Consider the following 18140-nt stretch of genomic DNA (forward strand, 5'->3'; position numbering starts at 1 on the left):
TTTGATCCTCCCCGACGTCCTTCACCTCTCTTTATCCTTCCTTCATCCTCCAGCCCCTTCTTTCCTTTTACTTTCTTTACCTTTCACTGTCTTTCCTTCGTGTCCTTTCATCTGATGCCTGCAGTGTCTTTTTCTTTCTTCGCTCACTTTGAAAACAAACACCACGAGGAGACATTGCATCAGTGTGTGATGTTGTTTCATCTCATCAGACTGACGTCAGCTTCAAGCAGACTCTAAAATAACTCCTGCTGACAGTATCTCTCCACTAGTTTAACACTGTGGGTCATTTCAGTGCCGACTCACCCAACTCTTCCTCGTGCATTTCATGGATTTTCTCGAAAAAAAACTATGTAATTCATGAAAGTTTGTAAAATCGAAAAGCTTTAATCCAATTTCATGTGCTACAGATTTAAACAAATATAACTTCAGAGCTGAAAAACTCACTTCATGAACATACTTTGATTTCCTTAGTTTTAGTTTGTAGCACTAGATGAATATTAATTTTAGTTCCTTGGCACATTGTTTGTCTGAACTAATATCTGACATGTTATTTCCATGTTAAATCCATGATATGTACTTGGAGGACTCAGTGAAATGATCCCTTTCTTAGTTTTTCTTTTAAATTTCATAAGTTAACTTCTTGCGTTCAGATTCAAGCTGCTGCTTTTTTAAACCAGGTTTTGACTGATGTGTGATCCGTAAAAACAAGTTGGGTTAACTTGGATTTCATCATTTGTTTGTGCAGTAAAATATCATGTGAAAAATCCTAATTATTTGCTAGTTCTGGTATATTGACAGTAAATGCATGTTGTTTTCTGAGGGTTACGACATTATTGATCCAAACATTGTCAAAAATAGTTATTAATCGATAGCGTGACCACCTTAATGTAACTGTGTTGTGGTGTTTCTAAATCGTGTCTCAATCGATTGATTCATAATTCAGTCCCTTCAAAAGTTATAAAACCAAAAATGTAGTCATGACCACCTCCAGAAGTGATTCAGTTTAATGTGACTGTAACTGAGGAAAGCCAAAAGTGTGACGCTGCGTTGTTCTGGATCATGTCTGTCTGTAGGACTGGGCCAAACCGGGCCCATATGACCAGTCGATGGTCAACACCCTGAAGAGGAGCAAGGACAGGAGAGAGACTACAGATCCCAGCAGCCACCAGGGCGCTGATGTCACCACACCGGGGGAGGAGCCACAAGGGGTTAAAGGAAGCCACTCTGTGATGTCACACAAGGTCAGACGGTGTTTTAAAAAAAAAAAGGTTTTTATTTGGGAAACACGGTCACGTGACTTTCTGGCATCTTTCTGATTGGACAAACTTTAGTAGTTCAATTCTGACAGTAAGAGATCCAAATGAACAGCAGAGACAAGACAAACTAATGCTGTGGATACGTGTGTGTGTGTTGGTTGTGTGTGTGTGTGTGTTGGTGCTGTCAGGAGGACCGGGACGCCCACGAGGAGTTGGCCCGAGCTCTGGCCCGAGGCCTCCATCTGGACATCCACGGCTCCAGCAGAGACTCCCTGCAGGGCTCCAGCGGCTACAGCAGCCAGACCAACACACCCTGCTGCTCAGAGGACACCATCCCCTCACAAGGTGCACGCACACACACACACACACACACACACACACACACACACACGCACACGCACACACACATACAGAAGCCCTGAGGGGCAAGTGAGGACAAAAAACTTTCTCAGGAGAAAATCTTTGTTTTATCCATGTGTGAAATCAAGTGGGGAAAATGTTTTAGATTTTTTTTTCATGTGTAAAACAGCAAAACATTTTTTTCCCAGAATTTTTTTTTGTTTTTTTGTTTTTATGTGTGGAAGCGAGTTAACTTTTTTTTTTTTTACATTTCAGGGAATTATTTGTTTTCAGTTTCACACATGAAAAAAAAAATGTTTTACACATAAAAAAAAAATCCTTAAATTCTTATTCCCCACTTTGTTTCACGCATGAAAGAAAAAAAAATGATCCTGAATTTCCCCCCACTTTTTTACATTTCTTTTTTACTACTGAATTTTTTATTTTCAGGTTTTAACAGATGGAAAAAGGAAAATTATGGAAATTCATGGTGCATTTCAGCCTCTTGTGGTCAAAATGAGTATTACAAAAAGAATCACTTACAAAAATGAGCTTTAAAAAAAAATATTGGAAAAAAAAATTGTGTTTTTTTTCAATAATCTTGGATAAAAAATGTTTTTGCTCGGTTTCCCACTTTTTTTCCCCTCTTTTTTTTATTTTTACTTTTTTTATGTGTAGAAGCAAGTTAACATTTCTTCAAACATTTCTGGGGAATTTTTTGTTTTCGGTTTCACACATGAAAAAAAAAAAAGCTTTAAAAAAAACAAATTTTGTGGTTAACATTTTTCAGGGGAGAAAAAAAATTCTTGTGTGAAACTGAGTGAGAGAAAAAACAAAAATCTGGAATAAAAAATGTTTTGCTCGGTTTCACACATTTTAGATTTGATCCTTTTTTTTTTTCTTTTCATGTTTCCACAGATGGAAAAAACAAATCAAGGAACTTAAAAAAATCATCCCGGCAAAACCTTTTTTTCTCGAGTTATAAACAGAGGAGAGAAAACAAATTAGATCAGACTCAGAAAATGAATCACCAGAAAAAAGCACTCAGGGCTTCTGTAGTCGTCTCTGTGCCCGGGTGAAATAACATCACATCACACAAAGTTTAAAAACATCTCACCAACTCAAATGGTTTCACCGTTTTTAACCCTTCCTCCTCTCGTCCTGAGCTCGTGTCTCTCAGATGTTGAGCTGTGCTGAAGAGTCGTGTGATCAAACTGTTTCTGTCTCCGTAGTGTCCGACTGCGACTACTACTCTGTGGGGGTGGATCAGGACGGCGAGCAGCAGCAGTCGTCAGACTTTGATAAATCCTGCACCATCCCCAGAAACAGCGACATCAGTCAGTCGTACCGCCGCATGTTCCAGTCCAAACGTCCCGCCTCCACTGCCGGGCTGCCCTCCAACCCCTCTGCTGTGATCACCCCGGGGGTCGCCACCATCCGCCGGACGCCGTCCTCCAAACCCAACCTGCGACGACCCTCTGGTGGCCTTAACTTGGGCCCCATTCCCATCAAGCCCCCCATGATCCCGGTCAAGACCCCCACGGTGCCTGAACATCCGGGTTTCCCCAGCAGGGCAGCGTCAGAGGACGGCAGCACATCCAGAACCCCGCTCAGCACCCCGACCACCCCGCTGTCACCGGGCTGCAGCGGGACTCTGTCGCCGAGGTCCGTCCCATGGGAGGTAAAGCACCAGGGCGACGGGTCGGATCCTCCCACCCCACCGCCGCAGCCCGGTGGTCGGGTGTCAGAGTGGGAGCGCCGGCCTCTCCCGGAGCTCCTGGAGGAGACGGAGTACAGCGAGGTGGAAGACTACCTGGTGGCCATCCGACGAGGCGTCCGGCTCAAGAGGGCGATAACCAACGATCGGTCAGCGCCGATTATTCACTGAGACTTGTCGGTTTGACTGAGCCATTTTGCATCCCAGCAAAAAAGGGACACAAAATGGATATCGCTAAGGGAGCTACGACATCAAACGGACGCCGAGGACAGGAGGAAGTTGCCCGGAGACTCTGATCGAGGATCGGTTTTTAAATTGATCACGGAGCAGTGAGTTCAATACAGAAATGCCAAATTTTGTTTTAGGTTTAAAAACTTGGCGCCGCCACCGTCCGGCCAAAGTGTTTAACGAGGGACGACAACCTTTGCATTTGTGGTTTTGAGAGGACTTGAACAAAGCCGGGTGTGGAGGAGACGTCGCTCAGAGAGTTTTAGGATCGCAGCTCGAACAAAGTAAACTGATCCTCGTGGAAATCTTGATACATTTTCTTTTTTGGGAAAACTGACTGAAGCAATTTTTCCTTTTGACATGAAACCCTTCAGCCTCTCGAACTCGTAAACAGTCAGTATTACATGTGACTAATTCCAGTTTCTCCCTAAAAACTGCTCCTGGGAACTCTGATGCTGATCCGAGATCATTTCCGCTGGGCAACTTCAGTATACGAGAGAAAAACGTGTGAAAGGACGTGTTTGTGGCACAAGTTCGTTCTTGTAGCAGAAATTACTTAAATTAAGCATTGAATAGATGTTAACGCGTGAAGTATTGGGATGAAGAGACGGTTGATGACGGAGAAGAAGATGAAACTGAATTGGAAGGAGTGATGGAGTATTTTCAAAAAAGATCAAATCATTATTTGTATGTACATATTTATGTGTTTGTACATTTTCTTTGTCATTCGTCCTTTTCATCCCCGTAGTCTCCCATTTTCCACTGAAGGTGCCAAAAGCCTGCGTGCTGAATTTAACTTAAATATTTCTCTATTTAATTAAAACGATGCTGGATTTTCTTTCTGTAAAAAAACCATCGATGGGATGTTCGATAGAGAACGAAGCTTCTACGCAACCTGGAAGAGTATTTGTATATGTGAGGTAGCGTACTGAAGAGTGTGACCGTTCACGACTAAAGAGTTTTTAGTTGTTACAGTTATTAAAACCACAAACAGTAGATCGACCTGCATGTTGTTAAAGTTTGCCCCGGTATAAACAATCATTTTGGCTTTTAAATTAGATTTATAAAGACGGTAGCAGATCAGGAACTGTGGACGCCAACAACTCGTAGATAAAGTCTGACGTTAGCTGCACAGAACAACATCCTCCAGTGTTTTATTTTATTTTAAGTTTAGAGAATCAAAGCGCTGATTTTCTGCAAAGCACTTTGAATGTTTTGAAAAATGTAAATTCGATGACGGCTGCTCGTGCAGACGGACCTGATCTGTGACTTTGTTGGCCTCCACGACTGTTCAACTCTTAACCAACTATATATCAGCTGTACTTCAGTCCATGGTAGTGATAGAGGTCGTCACGACAGGTTTCCGTGTTACTACTTAGCTTAGAGTTAATTGGAGTAATGTGGATTAGTGTCGGTCTGTTGTAGCGGAGCCAGTGTGCTGACGGTGAGGTGTGTTTAGTTGGCACAGATGTAAACGGTTGAGGACGAGTAATCTCTAATAAGAATAACTTCTACTATCAGCCCCACTCAAACAAGATCCGGAGACGGCAGGTTCCCTGTCCCAGTACGTAACTGGGAACTGACCCTGAGGCAGCACCACGTGTCGTCTCCAGCTCGCTTTAGTCCTAAACCGTCTGTGCTGACTAGCCACCAAACACCAACAGTTTATAAAGTGTTTTTCAGGCGGTTCAACAAACCCTCCGGCAGCCATTTTGGAGGTCTTTAGCTCTGGAACATGCGATGTGGCTCTCAACACGACTCAAAGTACACTGATGTCATATTTTTCTTATATTAATAATAACTTGACAAGTATTTAGCTAACTTAAATCAAAAAATTAATTGTTTTGTTTCGATGTTAATGAACATTTCTACACACAGACCTCCATCACGGTGCCAGATGAGTCCGATATACGTGTGAGCCGACTGAAAATCCTCCGTTGAGCTGTGATTAAATGACGGTTACAACAGATCTCAAAGCGTACCCTGCTGTGCACTGATATTCATGTACAACTGCAACAAATATATAAACCTGTAATAGCTAAATGTTGAATAACCCGATGAGCTGAAAGTCTTAACATGTGTTAGCGGGTAATTAGCGTAACAAAGCTGAACTAGACAAAACTTCCCTGTTGCTACTAAATGGAGTCAAAACAAGTCAAATTATTTATGTAGCCTATTTATTCATTTACATGTTTTCATCCATTTTGTGTCTTTACACATTTCTTCCTGTTGAGCATATAAACATATTAACAAATATATTTAATATGCATGTTGTCTTTTTTTTTCAGTTGAACAAAAACAATAGGCTGCTTTTTTCTACTGGATCTAATGTTTTTCCCTCCGTCGGTCCGGTTCTGTCGGACCGGAGCGTGTTTTTAGACGCTGCCTGTCGTCTGATCCGTTTCATTAATGTTTCATATTTTTGTGTGACAGCAGTTTGACACCCTGTATGACGACTGAATCCTGTCTGTTTTATACCCGTTTCCACTCTGTTCATTTCTCCAGTGCAGGTAAAACGAATACGGTCGTGCAGCTGAAGCGATAACAAGCGTATGAAGCTGAACGTTCGAGCCTGTGCGGACTCAGTAACTGTGTGTGTTTATGAAGATCCGAGTGAGGCGGACACGCGCTGAGGATCAGAAGAGTGATTATCAGAAAATACAGACGAGTTTTTACATTTAACTTCATCTGGTCAGAAAAAAATCACCTCAAGTTAGATCAACAATCACTCGTCCGGTCCTGAGCGTGTGTGGAGGCCATCTTTGTCCCTGAGCTGTCAGTGTGTCTCCGCATTTTAACGTTTAGATTTTAATTTGAGACAAGTTGCCAAATCTCCTTCAGGATATGCGACACGATGCCCTGGGTTTCTCTCTCTTATTGTATTTTATTCTCTTTAAAGGTGCTAAGTTGTTAAATATTACACATCTGGGTGAAACTGTCACTTGATGCAGCGACTTTCTCTTCATGTAACATCAGATAATAACTGAAGCTGAAGTTTGATTCTCTCTTTTTAACTCATTTACAATTAATCCTACCAACATATTTAACGTACGACGACTAACAACTGTCAGCAAAATGTTAACTCATTTCTAATTTATTGTTATTTTAGGAAAGTTGGTTAATTTTTATATTGTGTGCATCTTTAACACAAACTGCAGCTTTTATCACAAGAACAAGTTATTTCTTTTAAATCTGTTTCTGTCTTCTTTAATATGACTCCTAAACACTGGGCTTTTTAAAAAGCACTAAAATCCTGAGGGATGAATTGATCTACAAAGTCGTGAAAAATTGGAGCGATAGAATAAAGCTTCCTGTTTACAACGGTACGCACACGATCGTCCTTTTTTCAAAACTCAGTTTACGAAAGTTCCCGTGTACGTGTGGACTACGTCTTGGTGAAAAACATGCCTCGATGTGATTTATGGGCTTTTTTCTTTTCTGAGATCTCTTAATCTGATTTTCCCACAGCTGAGCGGAGACTAATATGATTAAAACCTGAGACCCACAGAGAGTTCAGGAGCAAATATTAATAACCAGCCTCGACTTGCCTGAGCTGGCAGAAGGGACTGAAGTGAATCATTTGAGACTGAGAGGAAGTTAAAGCCCCAAAGAACCAGAAATGTTCTTAATTAAATATGATGATGCACATGATGCTGTTTGGAGTTCAATTAATTGACCTTCTGAAAAGTATAATGTTTTTTCTAAGGACCTGCCCTGATCCTGATGTTATCGATTATACATTATTATTTATTAATGGAACAGAAATTAATTATGTAAAAATGTAGTCATAATTCAGTAAAGCCTGTTAAGTCTCATCATGGAAGTCTTACTGCAGATTTTTGGGGCTCACGTTACCCTGATATTTTTTCAAACAAGCACATGAACATAAAATTGTCAACTCAGACGATGAAATTTCCCACTAACGTTGAACGCATCACAACAGTTAACGTCACATTTTGATGAGCAGATATCAGAGCGATCGCTTCAGTATGTCGGAGGACTTCATCAATATAACTACATTACCCAGAAGGTATCAGACTGATCTACTGCTGTGACACACAGTTGTCTGTGGCAACCTGTTTTATTTATTTCTTTTGTATTATTATTATTATTATCATTATTCTGACTGTGCCGAGCGGTTTGTTTCCCTGCGGCTCTCGAGGATCCTGTAACTTTATGTTCCTGAATACTAACTGTCTCCTATTTTCTATGTATACCAGCTGTTTTGGCTAAATAATAAAATCGTAGCATACGATGTGCATCTGATGGCTGACGACACTGTGGTTTGTTTTTTCTTACTGTATAAGATGCCACTGATCTGTACGGAAGCCCTGAAGGGCCAGAGAGAATTTTGTTTTTCTGGTGATCTGATGAAGTTTGATCTAAACTGTTTTCTCTCCTGTGTTTATGACCTGAGAACTGCTGGAGAAAGAAAAATCATCCTGGTAAAACCCAAGTTTCTTTGGTTTTTCCATCTGTGAAAAACAAAAAGACATTTCATGCGAACTTTGTGAAAGTGATCCAGGAGGATGTCCCAAATCTGAATTTGTATTCCTTCCAAAAGAAAGAAAAAGTGTAGATATTTTCCCCGTGTGAAAAAACTTTTTATAAAAAAAATAAAATAAAAAAATAGTAATTTTTTTTCAATTTTGAAAAAAAAAATAGAAAAAAAAAATCAGGAAATTTTATTTTCCATCTGTAAAATTGATTAAAAAAAAGGAGGAAAAACATTTTTTTTATGAAACTGACACGTGTTTTTGTTTTGTTTTATCGTTTTAAAATCAGGAAAAAAAAAAAAAAAAAAAAAAAAGATTGAAAAAAACAACTTTTTAGTTTCTCATGATTTTTCTTGCCTTCTTAAAAAAAAAATAATCAAAAAAAAATTTAAATAAATAATAATAATAAAAAAAATCACTCACTCGGTTTTTTTCGGATGAAAAACAAAAATTTAAAAAAATTAAGGACCTTCAGAGTAAAGCAGAGCCGGACGTAAACACCCCAAAATTTATTATCATCTCATTTAAATTGCACAGCATGTTTCAAAATGAATCCCACAGACTCCTTCAACGTCACTGGTTTATAGTACAGACACGTATCAGTGCACGACAAGCTGCTGCTGCTCAGACTGTCCACAAGGTGGCAGCACAACACAGCATCCCTTTAACAGACACACTGGAGGAGACCACACACTTTTGTTCATATGCTTCAAAACCTTCCTTCTTTTCTCAGTTCTGAAATAATGGAGAGAAACAAAACCATAAAAATCTGCTCATCACACGACTCACCATAGAAAAAAGTATACAAACATGAGATGATACAAAAACAGGTTGTCGAGGGTAACAAACATCTGAAAACATCACTTATCATTAATTAGTGCCACGTCTTTTCAAACAGACGTCTGCTGCTCCTCCACAGGATGAGACTAATTCCCTCGAGGATTTTACACTTAATCCAATTTAACAAACTTAAAAATCTTCTGCAGTCGGATCCGAACAATCATTTAAATGTTTTCTTGTTGTTCAAACATCTCTGTCGCGCTGAACTCTTTCACAAACTTTAATTCCTTTTGATTGGAGGATTAGAGCTCCGCGTCTCTAAAGATTTACACATTCTGATATTTGCTGCAGGATGAGAAATGTTCAACAGCAGCCGACTTTAAAAAGCAGCTCCATCAATCATTATTACGATAGTTTCCCACAAACTTTTGGTAATTTTCAAACTTTTCAAGGCATGAAATGACTCCGCTCTCCTTCTGTACGCTTTCTGACCTGTGAGGAAAAAAAAGTTGTGACTTTACTGAAGTGAATCAGCCACTTAGTCAGTTCTCTTGATAACAGACACTCAGTGGTTGACAACTGATCGTTTCTCTTGTAATCGCAGCGATGTGAAGACGACCAGAGGCTTTTATTATGACTCTGTTCATTTCTTCACGAGCAACACCAGAGTTGCGAGAACTTTTACTTTCCTTCCAGTAAACTTAGATTTAATTATTGTAAACAGTAACAATGAAACCTTGGTTGTTCTTTAAATATGTAAATTAATTCACTGCAGCGTCTCTCTCTTTACTTATAAACTTGTTTTAGGCATAAATCCCCAATTTGTACAGATGTAATCCGATCAAACAAACGAGTTAGTTTTCTCATTTACTGGCCGAAAATATATCAAAACTACGGAAGCCCAGAGGGAAGCGAAGACAAACCCACCTTCAAATAAAATTATTTTCCTGGTACAGGACAGTACCAGCAAGTGTTTTCCGGGATAATTTTTCGAGGTTTCTTAATGTTTTTATTCATTTTAAAAAAAATTTCCAGGATAATTTATTTATTTATACATTTTTTTGCCAACCAGCGTTTTCATGTGTGAAACCAGGCGGAAAAAAAGTTTCGTCAGGAGAATTATTTTTTTGTAAGGCTCATTTTTTTAAATGTTACATTAACCTGCTAACACAAAATAGACTCATCTTGTGTTTATTTTTCACAGAGAAATCAAACATTAATGTTTTTAGTCCGATTAAAAACATGTCGTTGTGGTGCACTTCAGCCTCTTGTGGTCAAAATGAGTATTAAGAAAATGAACACTGAAAACGTCAGCCTCACACGTTCTACTGCCGAAACTTTTCTTTATCTCACTCGGTTCAACACGTAACAACAACAAAACATCTTTTCTTGAAATTTTCTTTTACATGTAAAAACAAAATTCTTTAAAAAAAAAAAATGTTTTCACAGATGAAAAAAGAAAAGGAAGTTATGAAGATTATCCTGGAATTTTTTTTCAGGTCTCAAGTCATAAACACACGAGAGAAACAATTAATATCAGATTCAGAAAATGTTACAAAAAAATAAAAACCTTCACTTGTCCCTCAGGGCTTCCGTACCATCTATGTGACACATGTTTAATTTACGAGACCGTCAAAAGTGACACGTTGCTGCTCTGTAGGATTGTTCACAGAAACAAGCGCCAGAAAGACTTTTTCTTGACATTGTGGGGAATTTTTAGAGCACAATAAAGTGAAGAAATGATACATGGAGAATTCAACTGTCAGCTGATTAGTAAGTGAATCAACAGGAAATTCTGATGATCAGTTTTCAACCAAAAACAGCAAAAAATGTCCAGTTACAGCTTCTTATTGTTTCATATATTTTTAAGTTCAGCATCTTTGGGTTTTGGACTGCAGGTTGAGAATTCAAAGATCACATCGGGAAATTTTCATTTATTTTTTTTACTTTTGGACATTTTGAAGCAGGGCTCGTGGGCCGAGCGAGACCGCCATGAGGTTCAATTTGAAAAATGTTCTTTAAAAACACAGGATCACAAATTATTAATTAATTTGCCTGTGGGCAGTGACGGTTATATCTTTTGAAAAAGATGTAAATGCAGCATAAATGAGCCTTCAGAGAACTTTGGGTCCTATTCAGCATTCTTACAACACATTACAAAGCAACAGTAGTTTGCTTTTGGCCCGTGTGACATCATTAACGGTCAGTTTTGGCCCATTCAAGGGAAAATGTTTGGGCAGCGGTGTTTCAGAGAATAAACAATGGATGGATTAATCAATAATTATATCATATATTAGTCATTAATGACCATAATTGTTAGTTGTAGTCCTAATCCTGACATTCAAATACTACTTTACACGACGTCCCAACGTTTTGGGATCAGGCTTGTGAACAGAGTGAGTTCGGATGCAGCGAGGTGAAAAGGATCTGCTGGATTCTACATATTTACAAAAAGCACCTTGTTTGTGTGCCGACAGCTGGAGTGTGAGAGAGAAGAGCACACAGAGAGAGAGAGAGAGATTAAGAAAGAAAGAGGAGAAGTCACAGAGATCGCTGAGAACCACTGAACTGAACTGGTCATGGTATAAACTGTTTTAGACTCCGTCTTCTGTGGCAAATCCCGACCATCTGGAGCGTCGAGTCTGACGAAACGCGCGCTGAAAAACTAATTACACAGACGGCTGGAGTTGAGTCAAGTGTCTGCGAGAGAGAAAGGAGTGAAGAGTAAAGAAGAAAAAGATGGAAAGAAAACCACAGAAGTACGGAGGGACGCAAACATCAGAACTAAAAATAGTAACTTAGTGTTTGTCGCCATGTTCGCTCATCAACTCGTACAAAACATTTGACGACTCTCCAGCAAAAATTAAAAAACCATCTGATACAGAAATAAAAGGTCTGGTTATAGAGCTACATCAGATCTTCATGCAAAACACCTAAAATATTCCCATCGAGGTAGCAGTGGACGCTGTTCACACCTTTTCTCTTTAGTTGCACTGTTTTTTGTTCTTTTTGGTTAAAGTCTAAAAATGCACAGACCCACCTGCTGATGAGGGAAATGTGTTGTTTTTGACCCAAATAGTGTTTTGGAGTTAAAGTAGTAACTGAATATAATTCATGTGCTTTAAAAGCGGTCAGTTGAACACATGACGTGTCGTCCCAACAGTCGGTCTGTACATACAGTTTGTGTTTCTACTGTCAGGATGTGAAACGACCACCTGCCTCACCTGGAAGCTTCTGGCTGGCTGGTAAACAGTGAAATTGGTTTATGTGGAGTCTCGCTCCTCTGAGGATGTTCTGACACCGTGATGTAATCAGCAGCTGAGGCTGACATTTGCAAAGCGGAAGAGTCCAAATCACAGCTGTGGTCTGAAGGTGGTGAGACAGGTGAGCGCTTCCCGTCCTGGGAGCCGCTCAGGCAGCGTTCACAACACGCATCCGAAAACTGAGACGGAAAAACAAATATCTTATTTATGAGAATAATTAAGCTGCAACACCGACGACTCCTCTAATCGACGCCCGAGGCTGAGACGGCAGCTCAAACATGTAGTCAAATGTTGTAAAGCAGATGGTCGTGAAGCTGTTCAACCATCTGACGATCACTTCTGAAAGAGGACGCCGACGCTTTAAAGGGTAACGCCACCGACTTTACACATGCTAACATCTCCTGGATGTTTTGTGATGAGGTATATGATCTGCTGCTTTCTACTGTTCCCTGTTTTTCTGGTGCAGTTGTGATGACGAACATGACAATGACAAAGACAAACCCGTCCATCCACTGGCAATGTGCAAAGAGTTAATTGTCCATTTTTTTGTGGCATTTAAAAAAACATTGGAGGCTTTTTTTCAGATTACATGCAGCTTCCTCTTCCTTACCACTATTTTCACATACGCAGTGCTCCACAAGACCTGTAAACACCTTGATCGTGTGAAATTGGTGGAGTTACCCTTTAAGTGCAGAGGTGCTGTAAGTCCAGGGTGAAATCAGCACCGCTCGAGATGGAATAACTCCACATACAGCTGAAGCCAAGTCATAACAATCATCTGAAGACAGGGTTTCCTACATTTCTGTATTTTTAGTGTTTTAAACTTGTCTCGTACTGTAAAAACAGTATTTTGTAGTCAGATTTTAGTCGAGCAAGCCATCAGAGCAATTTAGCTGTTGTGCTATTCCTTGCAAAGTTACACTGATGCACCGCTCCGTTAATTCAGGTGCATTGTTCATTAAAAATAAAATAAAAATATATTGCTGTATACCCGACTGAGGAAGTTTGCCAACTTTACGATGTTTTTTTCCGCAGTTAAACGAGAATCAGAACTGGTAAGACTCGTCCGGCGCCCGTCGTTTCACATCATTCTTAAATGAATGCGACCTCCGATGAAACTGACATACTGAATTAACAGACGGCATGTCCTGACGCAGCAGACGGTGTGAAAATACCACAGCTCGGTGCACCAGAGGAAGCTGAAACCAAAGTTACGATTGCAGCTAAAATTCATGAGCCAGTGAAGTTTACGCCAACAGCTTGAGAGCGTGTGGAGACTGAGGGGGTGTGAACGCTGCCTGAGCACGAGGACACACAAACATCCAACTGTAAATACTTTGTTTTAAAGGTGACGGCAGCAGTGTCCAGTCTGTAGGTGTGACGGTGATGTGCAGCTGTACTGGCTTGTTAGGAAGAATCTGACGTCGTCGTGTCGCTGCAGACTTCTGCTTCTTTCTCTTTCTCATCATCATCGCCCAGAAAAAACAGCGGGAACATCCCCAGAATACAGCCGATAGTGATTCCGATGGCTTTTCCCTGCAGGAGAAGAGGAGCTCAGATCATCCTGCTGAAAGTACAAATCATTCGCTCGTGATCTTCTGACTTTAAAATGCTTAAATGAAAGAGCTCCAGAGGTCCGTCAGCTGGATGAAAGTAGTTTGTCAGACGTCTGTGATACAGAAGAGACAAACACCCTGAGTCATGTTTTGCATCGACAGCTATAATGGGATTTTTCAGGTAAATGTATTTTAAAGCTGCAGGTGCTGCATCCTTTTAAGCTTTTATCTCCAGATGCACAGATTTGATCTCTCACCACTTTCTGCTGACTGCTGACACCGATTTTGTTGCCGGTCTCGTTCCTTCACTTCATTTTTTTTTTTTTTTTGTCAGTGGTTCCTCGTTATCATACGTCTCCACTGATGTGTCTCCTGTAGCAGCAGCAGACTTTCCTTCCTTCTTCACTTTCTCATAGTCAGAATCAGAGAATTTTGACTAGATGGCAGTTACTTTGGTAGGTGACAAAGACTCGGTCACCGCTGCTGCTGGCTCTTTAATAAAAGGCATAAAAAGCTTATAAAAATAATTTAAAATACATATCCTAATCTCACCATGTGCGAGCTGACCCTCGTCTGCCACATGTCCACCTGTTTGGGCGTCAGATCTGGAACCTGCATCCCCAGTTTGGAAGCCAGAGCCTCCACATAACCTGCGAGACTACACACACACACACACACACACACACACACACACACACATTTGTCTTTAAATCAACAACAATCACTTCATCTTCCCATAGCACACGTCTGTATCAGGAATGTGTTGCTTTATCTTGAGGTTAAAGTGTAAAACAAACAGGTTCGTAAACAAAAAAGAACCAAAATATACTAAGAGTAAGTTTGATAGTGTGTAAGAACCTGGGGAGGAAACAAAAGGTGCTACAAGACAGAAAACAATTAATGTGATGGATGAGTTCAAAGCAAAAATTCACACAGCAAAACAAGACAAAGAAACCTCAGTTTATTCATTTCCTGTTTTAATTCAAGAATGCAGCAAACAGCGACTACGCCTTGAACTGCATCAGCCTTCAATAGACTTCACGTCTACCTCAAAATAAAACTGAACCCTCAGAGACAGTTTACAGAGCTGCTTACCCGAGACCTGCCAAATCTGAAACCAGGTTCCCCAGAGCTGCAGCTGCAAAAACACAAAGAGGGAAACACTTTGATTTCTGCTGAGACACACACAGTGACAGACAGAAAACACTTCACAAACATTTGACTGTTTCTCCCAACATTCATTTGGAAACTGATTTACGGCACCTAGTTTGAAATTCAATGACTCAAAACGTGCATGTTTTAAACACTGCAGATCTCTCAGGGCTTTCCTGAGAGAGATGTTGGGGTTGAGATCAGAGAGCTGCTAAGTGAAATCAAAAATACTTCAAAAGGATCTTCAAGGTCTGAGGGAAGCCTCCTCCCATCGCTCTGGTTAACTTGAGATTCTCCTGACCTCAGTGAAAGAATCTGAGCGCCTGAAGGACGAATCTTCTACAACCATCGGCTTCTGATTGTTTTTAATTTTCCTCTGGAATTGCTGGGACCGAAATCTCCGAAGGAAATCTGCAATTTGATGAGTTGAATTCTTATCTGGGACGATCTTAATCTGACGGACTGAAGTTCACAGAACTGTCAGCCTCTCTGCAAAGTCTCCTGACGGATGTTGGATTTAGTTTCGGCTACGTGCGACCATTCACAGCCACTTCACCCAGAGACTGACCAGGTGAGCGGACACGAGAAAGGTTTTAAGTTCTTTCTCAATTCTCTTCTCTCTTTTTTTTTTTACCTGATTGCTTCCATCACTTTGTCCAACTGAATGCACCACTAAGGATGCCTTCAAGGACAGACAGTCCAAAGTGCACGCCGTTATCCCCATTTGAACAAATCATGTCTCGTCCCTCTCTCTGACAAACTGCTTTTCACTGCTCACTTTTCCTCCTTTCTCCTGCCTTCAGATGTCAGATGACTGGATGACACATCGTATGAACTAGTTCATTATTCAGTGAAGTGTGGAAATTCAGTATATTTGATAGAAAATGACAACGTGGAAAGTTTGATTTTCTTGTCCATGTTAGACGTTGACACCCAGACCACGTCCAAGTGATGGAAGTCGACATTTGTTTTTGGTACAAGCTCATCGTTTTGTCTTTTCAGAGTTACCCTGTTCTGTGCCGTGTTCCCCCTCCTACATATTTGTGTTGCCTTCATGCAAATTTCCCGCCTGAATCAGTGCCGTGCAGAAAAATGCAAAGCGTTCTCCGATCCACCGTTTTACAGGCACTTCTTTCACAATGTAAGCTTATGGGAAAATGTGCGCCACGTGACGTTGTAATTACACGGTTTAGCCACCATGAAAGTTGGTTTCAAATCCTGGCGCTCCTCCTGGGGGCCTGATCTTTGGTTGTTGTGACAAGCTGCCATCAGCACGTAGCTCAGTTGGCCGTGGAGCAGCTCAGGCCAGGACTGTGACTCAGAGGATGAGGAGACACTGCAGGTGGACAGAGAGACTGAGGCATCAGCAGCGGGGGAAAATCTGCATGTAGAGCCGGAAGTTTTCACATCTTACTCTGTGAGTTGAGGATTTATTTTCAACAAACCAGTGGTGATTGTAGAAACACAAACAAACACTGTTTTGTTGAGTTTCCATCGTTTCACACAGTCCTGGCTTGGAGTAAAACCTTTGCAGTGGGTCATGCGTCTGATAAGGATGCATCCCTTCAGAGGTTCTCCTGATATGATCCAACCACCTCAGGCAGACCCAGAATGACTGCAGGCGATATTACATCTGGTCCCGGACAGCCTCAGGATGTGCCAGGCAGAGGTGGAGGACGTGGTGAGGACAAAAATCTCTCTGCTGCCACTGAATCCTGATAAGTGTCCAAAAATAAATGGAAAGGTGTATTGTTGAAGTTAAATGTATTAAATAACTGGCTGATGTTGAGGCTGTAAACCATCCTCAGAGCCTGTGTCGTCCCTCCAACGAGCTCCCGTTTGAGGAAAATTCGGGATCTCGCCCACGCATGACAACCAAAACAGAAATCAGTGAATAATACAATGCCAAGTGGCCCACATACATCTCTGGATATATAAAAAGATGAAAAGCAGAGAGGGGCGTCCAAACAACAGATCAAAGCAGCAAAACACAAGATGAGAGTCAGTAGGAGTGAGAGAGAGTGTGAAACTTTTTTCCGATCAAAGAGCACCTTTGGAAAACCACCAAGACTCCAGTCAGCTTCTTACTCCGGCTGCCTTCGTGGTTTCACTGTCAGCACAAACGGCTTCATAACAATACCGTTAATGTACTCAACCGTACTTGTCAGCTATGAATAATTCACGATGTGTGTTGGATTTTCACAGGGGACGGCTGACAATGTGGTAGAAAATACATTTGTTCACAGCCATTAAATGCGAGAAGGTGCTAAGGATGTGTTTGTTTTGCCTTCGGTGGATCTCTGGAGGCATTAACGGCAGCGATGCTTGAAGCTGCATGCACAGAGTTTCCTGCGGGTACTAAAACTCCAGATGGCCGCTTCAATCCGAATTCCCTTTCAAAGGAAAACTCTTTGCTGGCAAAAGAGATGAGAGGCAATATCATCTTGCCTCCTTTCACCAGCACCTTTTGACACTGATAATGTGCGACACTGAAAGTGCAGGGTGATGAAATAAGAGCCAGCAATAAAAGCTGGAAAAGGTCTCCCCTCAAATAAAAAATAAAAAAATACAGAAGCAGTTGAGCATCTCTGCACGATGGAAGACGATGAAACAAATATGAAGCAGTGCCGGGATGGATAGAGGCGTCAGAGCAGAGCTATTGATCTAGAGCCCGTCTTCAGCCTCTGATTTGCACTTTGCAGAGGAAATTGGAGCCAAGTATCCATGGAAACGGAACAATCTCGTGGCAAAAAGAGGGAGGAGGCAAACTCCAGCGCTTTTATGGTTTTCACGGCGTAATAAAGACCCCAACCGAGACCCAGAACAGCAGCCATGATGACAGCAGGCAGTGTTGCAATAAACTGCAACAGCGTCCAGGACAACAGACGAGCCAAAACTTAAAAAAGAAAAAAAAAAAATTCATTGCAATTTCATACAACTGGTGGCATCACATCACCTGAGCTATACGAGTAATGAGGATGTCCTCCAGGTGCCGGCTGACGGAAGAGGTGGCAAGCTTTCAAACCTGGACAGGACTTTGTGTGATCATGAGTCAGGTACTGACCTGGTGACAAGATCTTTAAAAAACAGGATTTCTGTCCACTAATTGATTCTGATCTGAAACACAGAACTGCAGATATCAACTAACATTTCTGATGATAAATTATGGAGGTAAAACAATTCCTATTTTTCTTTAAATCCTACAAAATGTCTGAGTGTTTATGTGTCATTGTTTGACGATCACTATAGTGCCGACATTTACACAATAGAGTTGATCACGCTTGACATTTCACGCACAAACCAAAACGTTCCAGAAAACGACGCGATGATTAAAAAGATGCCGCCGTCCACAA

General features: G+C 41.0%; 2 protein-coding genes across 8 annotated transcripts in view; one reads left to right on the top strand and one right to left on the bottom strand.

The window, feature by feature from the left end:
* LOC311272736 (protein MTSS 1-like) overlaps positions 1-7806 on the top strand; it is a 54624-nt gene extending 46818 nt beyond the window's left edge. For all 4 annotated transcript variants that reach the window (XM_084379347.1, XM_084379349.1, XM_084379348.1 and 1 more), the window contains 3 exons: positions 1074-1241; positions 1445-1601; positions 2828-7806. In XM_084379347.1, the coding sequence (XP_084235473.1) occupies positions 1074-1241; positions 1445-1601; positions 2828-3483 (981 nt within the window). In that variant the 3' untranslated portion in view covers positions 3484-7806. The remainder of the gene's footprint in view (positions 1-1073; positions 1242-1444; positions 1602-2827) is intronic.
* A 724-nt stretch (positions 7807-8530) lies between these two features.
* Positions 8531-18140, bottom strand: part of tmem65 (transmembrane protein 65) — a 35507-nt gene continuing 25897 nt past the window's right edge. The window contains exons 5-8 of one of the 4 annotated variants that reach the window (XR_014624597.1): positions 14731-14773; positions 14188-14293; positions 13416-13615; positions 8531-8771 (exon numbers count right to left, since the gene is read on the bottom strand). Coding sequence is in view for 2 of the 4 variants with exons in the window: in XM_084379351.1 (XP_084235477.1) it covers positions 13487-13615; positions 14188-14293; positions 14731-14773 (278 nt within the window). In the remaining 2 variants the exon portion in view is untranslated. Of the gene's footprint in view, positions 9309-13415; positions 13616-14187; positions 14294-14730; positions 14774-18140 lie in introns of all 4 variants that reach the window. The other 3 variants (XR_014624598.1, XM_084379351.1, XM_084379352.1) reach the window with 3 other exon arrangements.

This window comes from Pagrus pagrus (genome assembly GCF_965226575.1).
Source record: "Pagrus pagrus genome assembly, chromosome: 17".
Taxonomy (NCBI): domain Eukaryota; kingdom Metazoa; phylum Chordata; class Actinopteri; order Spariformes; family Sparidae; genus Pagrus; species Pagrus pagrus.